We start from the raw sequence: 7,815 nt of genomic DNA on the forward strand, positions 1-7,815 counted from the left end.
GTGACCCTTGGGCGCCCCGGTGTCCCTCGTAGGGTCTCTTCCCACCTCCACCTTGCGAGAAAGATGTCTGCCTTTCGTTGGAAAAGAAACACTTACAAAGCCTGTTCTACCAACTACCGTTTTCACACTGATGTACAACCTTCTCCCTTGCCTCTTGTCAGCTTTCAGAAAGATTTGGCTTAGCCCCCCTCCGGTAAAGCAAGACTATGCTCCATCCCCACCACAGACAGGGGACACTAATGGCATCTCTGCGCCACTGCACAGCTGGGAAATGTGTGAAAGCCAGGCTATAGACCACAAAACCTAGCTTGGTTGTAAAATTCCTGCGCCCGCTCAGGAGCCGAGCCAGCCAAGCTACCGTTTTCCCCCACTGCAGATTTTTCTGGGTGCTGCGGAGCAAGTCGTTGAATCAGCAGAGAGGTGGGCACGAGCAAAGTGTTTACACTAGAAAAAAGCACAATGTAGAAGAAGTGGGAAGTAAATGTGTTAACATCTTCAGTGCAAACACAGGAAGACTTGGCAACCTCTGCTTCTTGTGCACGCGTGTGTTGCCAATCATTTGAGCTAAGACACGGGGGTTGGCTTTCTATAGAAATTGCTGGGGCTTTTTTGTTGTTTAGGTCCGAACAAAGGTCAGCCTCCAGCTCCCAGCACTGCAGACTCATGCCCAGGCAGCCCTGCGGTCTTCATGGAGCATCTGGGCTCTCTTTTTGGATGCCACGTGTCAGTTTTAGTTTGTAAGCATAAAAAAAAAAAAAAAAAAAAAAAAAGCAACAAAAAAACAAACCAAAAAAAAACCCAAACCACCGCAAAAAAAAAAAAAAAACCCACATGGGGAAGAATGATAAAATTTAGCTCTTTCCAGGTTTGGTATTTTGATGTCTGGAGCAGGGACGATTGTTCTCTGATATCTCATCTTTCTTGTAACAGAAACTCTCATCCAAAGAGACACTCCCTAGAAAAAGGCGTGAGGCTTTGGTCCTGACGAATGCACTTGGGAACAAAGCGCCTGCCCCCGGGCTGTGTCAGGGCTTCACCCTGGAAAGCCACTGAGCTGCAGTTCAGCAGATCCCTGGCCCACACTGAAGTGCCACTGCCCTCTAACAGGATCATAGCTCGAAAAGTTAATACCAGGCCTCCTTCCCATGTCAGAGCCTCAGCAACAATATTCATGGTCTCACAAGTTTGGTTTTATTGAGTGGAGAGACTGGATTACCTCCACGTTCAGATCTGAAGAGACAGATGTGCTCTTCCACCTTGGAAGATACACCAGGGAGCTAGAGTAGGCACAGCTCAGGTTTTGCCTAGGTATCTGCTCCGCAGTTCTCCCCCACCCCTACCTGTTTCCCAAATTACTTGCAGTTTCCCAGGGGCCAAGAGCACCTCTGCTGCTTGGGTCACGTTGCCTTAAAACCTGCTCTAGTTGCCCAGGCTCTGGCACGTCGGGAACGGCATTCCTCTTAGTAAAGCAAGAACTCATTTGAGGCAATTGTAACATTTTGTCCTGGAATGAGAAGCCCCGGATCTCCAATGGCTTTAACAAGTAGCTAAGAGATGGAGGGAAAGAATCATCCCCTTGCACTAGTCACAAGAGCCAGAGGTGCTGGTCAGTGGTCAGGATGGAACAGCAAGAGCAGCAGAAGACTTGCAAATTGATGCCAAAAGGGTATTTTCCTGGAACTGCTGAGCAGATGGCTGGGATGCAGAAAGCCTGCACTCACAGCAGGAGGAGGGCAACAAGGCTGCCAGCAATGCACTTGCCATTTCCCTTCGTGGTATTCCAGCAGGAAGGAAGACTACAGCCATAGGACACCCAAAAGAAGGAAGCAAAGACATCGGCGAGTCCCCTCCCCAAAAATACACAGTGGGTGAAATGAGAAAGATGCTGAGGTGAAAGACCATGGTGCAGCAATGGCCAAGACCAACATGGTGTGACGGCTCTCTCCCAAAACCAGTTCGTCATCACCAGTCCAGAGGATAGAGTGAGGAGGCAATGGCTGGTGTCCCTCATCCTCCATGTCCCACACAAGTGATCTGGCCAAGCCATTTGGACGTGGGTTTTGTACAGAGAGTATGAGCTTACTTAGGTAATTAAAATGAGAATTACCTTCCCCTTCATATAGTCTTGTTTTGCCTTTTCTTCCACTCATTCCTACAAATAAAGTAGGAATATGAACTTGCGCTGGCTCTTCATGGCAGGCAGCTATCTGAGCTTGGCCGTACATTCACAGCGCTTGCAGAAAACAGCACTAAGTCATTTGCATGAGGCTGAGCATTGCCAAGACAAGAAAAATTAATTTACTCAGATTTTGAGCGAGATGGAGTACGATCTTTTTCTAATTGGGATTGCAGGAAATGGTGTCTGTAACAGCAAGAACGGGCTTCATTGCCAGGGCAGACCTTCTCGCCCTAGTGCCATCTTTTATGCTGCTGACCTACCCTTTCTAGTCAAGGGTACAGCTCTACGCGCCCTCAAACATTAAATGAATAGTTTTCCACCTTTGCCAATGGAAAATTTGAGGCTTTTTAAAGTCCGTGAATTCCTGCAAAAGGCGCTGAGCTTATTATTAAATGCAGCTTGGCCTGAACGCTTGACACGGAGGATCTTTACCAGCATTTTATAATTCTTACTGCATCTCTGCTTTGTGTTACTAAGCCCCACTGGGACCAACAGGTTCTTCTGTGGATATTTAAATTCCTACTGACTGGGGGCTCCTTGGTTTAAGCATTTTCAGTTGGGTTTTACAGATTTATTGAATATTCTCTGCTCCATATGACCTCAAGGGAAGCTGAGGCTTGGCTTTTAAGAAATTCAAATCCAAAGCAACCTCTTGAGATCGAGAAGTAGTCACAATAGCTAACTCGGAGCACCCTAGCTGTGCTTCTTTCCTGTGCGGTTCATGGGATGCCAGAAGAGGGACATGGTCAGCTACGGAGCTTATCCCTCCTGTAACTGCAGCCGGGGAGGTTGGGGGGGATGAGTAATCCTGGAAGGGGAGGATGCAGGGAACAGGAAGAAAGCAAATGACCTTGCTCCTCTCCCCTCCTCCAATTTAGGGCACCAGGAGAGAGCCTTCACTTCAGCAACCTGCTCCCGAACCATCCTAAGTTTCCAGGGCCAAAGCAGATCCCACTGGAGCAGCATCCCGTAAGAGACACAGACAACTGAGCTCTTGTGGGAAGTGTTCTAAAATCCATCTGACAGCATTATGGGAACTTTCCAATTTCCAGCCAGACTGTATCTGTGCCACTTTAACCCTATTCTCCCTACACAGACATTTTTCTTCTTCTCTGATATTCATTATTCTCATGTGGATCCTATACCTGCAGTGCGTGGAGATTCTCAGCAGGAAAGTCATTTCTTACCACCTGTGTCCACCCAGATATTTTGGAAAGCAAGACCAGATTTCAAAGGCCCAGGACCAAGAACATGTGCATGAAAGCAAGCCCCCAAGTAGCGTTAGTAACACGGTGGGACGTATGTCTGTGCCATCGCTCTGCAGAGGAGCTCGGAAACCCTGCAGTGCGCTGCAGGATGCAAAGACGCGCCGCAAAGGGATGGGAAGACACGGGCGTGAGTCGCAGCAAGGGAAATTCCCACCAGACCTGTGGAGAACGTTCTTCTCCATGAGTGTTGCAGCTTCAGGACAGGGTAAGAGAGGTGGTGGGATTCCAGCCCTCGGAGGTATTCAACACTTGCCTGGACAGGTGCTGAGCAACCACTTCCAGCTCTGGAGCCAGCCCTGCTCGAGGCAGGGGCTGGATGGGAGGCTCCGGGGGTGTCCCCCCAAACCCACCGCTCTAGCTCCAGAGTTCCCTTGCCAGCTCCCAAACGAGAGAAGGGCAACAGCTTCTCCACCCTCGGCGCTCAGGAGGGACCTGAGCAAGGAAGCTGAGATTAACTTGACCTACAGATAGTCTTAACATCTGCCCGTAGACTGTCCCTGAGGGAATGGCTGAGCGATAGCGGTGGAGGCTGGGACACATGGCAGGAGTTTCATCATAAAATCAACATCTTTAATCAACTCTGTCAGCGATGAGCCCTCAGGAGGCTCTTCCCTGCACTAGGAGATGACTCCCTGGAGGCAGCTGTCCTGTTTGCATAATGCAACTCTGACATCCCAAGGACAGATGTCCTCAAGGAAGCCCAGCTCCGGCAGCAGGACACACCTTGTTGGTGCTGCTCGTCCCAGCCTGGCCAGGAAGAGCCGTGCTTTTGGAGAGGAGCAATGTAAGCGTCCCCTCATTCCCAGCTGTAACACAGCGCCTTGCTCCCTAGGAAGTGGGTTTGAGGCTTCCACAGCCCAGCAGCACCAGCGCTTGCTCTGCCAGGGACCACAGCGCTAAGCTCCCTCCTGGGTATGAACTGGAAGCCTTTCACATCACTATAGCCACCTGACTGAAGGAGGAAACACTGGATTGATTTTTTTTTTTTTTTCCAGGAAAAGATAAGTTAGCCTTTCTGGTGATCAACATCGATGCTAAAGATTGTACCGCCGTGGCACCCCCAGCACCACCACAGTAACATCACGGCACTACTATGACACTACCACAGTGCAGCAGAGTACCAGCAGGCACCACAGTACCATTGCTCTGATACCACCATGGCACCATCAGTACCATCAAATACCACCATGGAACTGCCCCAGTACACTAGTACTGTGACGATACCGCCATGGCGCTGCCACAGCCCCATGGGAGTGGGAAGGGAAATGTTACCCGCCAAGCCAGAAGCCTCCAGGATCATGAGGGAACACTCAAAGCAGCCCAAGGACCAAGGGAAACTGAATGGCAGGTGCTCAGCAGTCACCGCCACAGTAACCAAGCGAGGTCCTCACCCCCCTCCACCACCACCGACGCACCCAGACGGTGCATGGGCGACCCACTGCAGGGATCAGCTCGAGCTGGGTGCACAGCCCCCACCCCAGAGGATGCTGTTTGGTTGCTGGAGCACCCATGAACACCCCTTTGCTCCAGCCACCTGCCCCCCCCCGCCACTCCTAGCCTTCCCACCTGGGCGCCCCCACCAAGACACTGTGCCCACCCCGGCCCTCCCAAAGGGAGAAAAGACAGTAGGTTTGACACAACCGATTTGACTCTTGGGTTGGATGGAAAAGGGGAAGGTGGGAGCAGAAATGCTTCCCACTCTGCTGCCCCATTTTTTTGGCTAGGCTGCTTCTGGAATGACCAAGGGCTGTGGTCAGAGGCAGACCAAGGACTGCATGGTTAAATGTGCTTAAATGTGTTTTCCCTAAGCATCACAATAAACAGCCCTTCAAAAAAGACCCGTAAGAAACTGTGATTGAGTGAAACCATTTTCTCTCTTGGTGGGTTTCCAGCAGCGCTATTTCTCCTGCAGGCCAGTCCAGCCTGCTCTCCAGCCGGGCTCAGCAGCACAGCACAAGCTTGGCTCAAAAACCTCCTGCTAAACCCCAGTCAGCTCTGCTCAGCTCTTCTCCCTCGTGCTCAAGAAGAACAGGCTGAGAGGTAATTTATCCCCTATTTTAAAAGCACTGCGGTGCTACCCCAGACCCCAGGGGATGCCAGGAAGATGGCTGATTTTACCCCTGGGAAAGGAGGGCGAGCTGTCCTAAGCAGGACAAGCTGAATGAACTTTCATGGCCTGGATCGAGGAGGTAAGACTCTGAAGGAGCCTTTTGAGCTGTTTTTAGAGAGATGCTGCAAGGGGCCGGGCATCGCATTGCCTCGAGGTGCTCCGGTGCTGCCTGCAGGGACAGGTTTCCCCCGCAGTGCAGGTGCCCCAAAGCCCTCCTGGGCTACCCCTGAGCGGAGAGGGGATGCTCTGGAAGGGGGTGACAGTGAATCACGTCCCCACCACTACCTGCAGAGCCACGGAGGCTGCCGGAGCGAGGAGACGCCGCAGGGACGGCTCAGCCTTGGCTGGTGCAGGGGCTGTGTCTGCCCAGCGCTGGCCCCCTCGGGGCTCCGGCGAGACCCCGCACCGGGTCCGGCACCAGCCAGGGGAGAAGCAGCTGGACATCCCCGCCGAAGGGGATCCCTCCATCCCTCCCTCTCCCTCCCAGCCCTGCGGGGAAGGTTTTGTGGGTGGCTCAGCCCCAGCCGAGCGCAGTTAATCTCCCATGCTCGTCTCGTACCAAGGTGACATCCCCCCGACGCCTCTCTCCCCCCCCCCCCCAAAAAGCGCTCCGCCGCACCCCGCCTGCCACCAAACGCCCCCCAGCAGCCACCTTACCTGGGGGGGTCGGTCCGTCCGCTCGCCTCCGAGCCCGTCCATCGCTCGCAGCGGCCTAACGAGCTCCGGTGCGGAGCGAACCCGCTGGGGGTCTGGAGGGGGACGGCGGAGGGTCCCTTCCTGGGGCTGGGGTGTTGCGGTCCCCTCCGGCCCCGGGGACGGCTGGCAGCTCGCCCTGTCGCCGTCACCCCCCACGCCTCCACGCGTGTCCAGGTCCGGGCAGGCGGAGGCCGCGGGGACGGCATCGCCCGCTGCCGGGGCACCGCTCTGCCCCGCTGCCGGTGGCGGCGGGTCGGCTCCGGTCACCCCCGGCTCCGGCTCCTGCATGGCTGGGGCAGGGCGTTGAGTTCACCCGCTGGTACCGAGGGTTCCCCGCGGCTCCGGGAGCCGGCACGGAAAACCCGAAGGCATCAGAGCCGCGGCGGCGGGAGCAGCCCGGGCCGCGCTCCCTCCCGGTGGAGACGGAGGCGGCGGCAGCAACAGCATCCCTGCGCCGGGGGAGGCTCCATCCGCGCCTGGATCCGCCGGTTCGGCGGGAGGGCGGGCGGGCGGCTGCCCCCCCCCCCTTCCTCCACACACACCCACCCCCACCCCCCCACCCCCTCCGCCCCCTCACACCCCCTACAAAGGCTGCTGCCCGCTGCCCTCAGCCTCCCGCCGCCCCCGGCCCCATGCCCGCCGCCCGCCCGGACCGGGATGACGTAGCGGAGGGGCCGGGGGGAGCTGCCAGCCCCTCACCGTGGCTTCGGGCAGCCCCCGGCGCAAACGCCGCCGAATCATCAATACGAAGCCGGGCCGCGTACCCCCGGGGGGGGGGGCCGCGCCGCGCCCCGGGCCGCCAATAGCGGCGGCTGCGCCGGTTTCCATGGCAACGGTGCGGGAACGGGGTTTGCTGCCTATTGATGAGGCAGCGGGGGGTGATGCGGCACTGGAAATTAGGGGGATGGGGGGGGGGGGGGGGGGGGAAGTGGGGAAGGGAAGCGGCCGAGCTGCCCCCACCCCCCCCTCCCCGCACAGCATTACCCCTCCGCACTCCAGGGCCGGGGTCTCGCAGAGCCCCGCACCCCGCCGGGATGGGGAGGGGGGGGGTGGTTGGGGCCAGCGCCGGCAAGCAAGTCCGCTCCAGGGGGGGCAGCCAGAGCGTTTCTCCCCCCTGCCCCCCTCCCCATTCCTGGTGACCCCCGGGCACCAGAAGGGGCAGCTTGCACAATCGCCCTCTGGGACAGCAAAACCCTCAGCCCCCCCCTCACACACACCCCCCCACACCCCCCCCCCCGGTGTGGCCCACGCTGGCAACAAGCCACTGCCAAAACCACAGGCTGGGCCCTGCCTGCAGCGTGCCCAGGGTGGGGGCTGCGGTGGGCAAGAGGGTGGTGTGAGGGGGGGGGGGCTGATGCGGTGCAGGGTGATGGGAGCTGGCAGCGGAATGCCAGGGCAAAGCGGGGCCCTGCCATCGCAGAGCACACGCAGACGTGCCTCTCGCTGCACCTTTGATGAGCATCACCTCGTTCACCAGGCTGCACAGCGGTAGCGATGCTCAGGGGAAAGCCACCGGGCCACCCTGGGGGACATCTGTCTGTCCTTACTCCCCCAGCCGTGTT

General features: G+C 56.8%; 1 protein-coding gene across 1 annotated transcript in view; it reads right to left on the minus strand.

Annotated features, from left to right (window-relative positions):
* Positions 1-6,541, minus strand: part of TSPOAP1 (TSPO associated protein 1) — a 68,410-nt gene extending 61,869 nt beyond the window's left edge. The window contains exon 1 of the mRNA XM_086475375.1: positions 6,215-6,541. Coding sequence (XP_086331501.1) covers positions 6,215-6,541 — 327 coding nt within the window. The remainder of the gene's footprint in view (positions 1-6,214) is intronic.
* Between the last annotated feature and the right edge of the window lie 1,274 nt (positions 6,542-7,815).

This window comes from Leptosomus discolor, chromosome 18 (genome assembly GCF_034619465.1).
Source record: "Leptosomus discolor isolate bLepDis1 chromosome 18, bLepDis1.hap2, whole genome shotgun sequence".
NCBI lineage: Eukaryota > Metazoa > Chordata > Aves > Leptosomiformes > Leptosomidae > Leptosomus > Leptosomus discolor.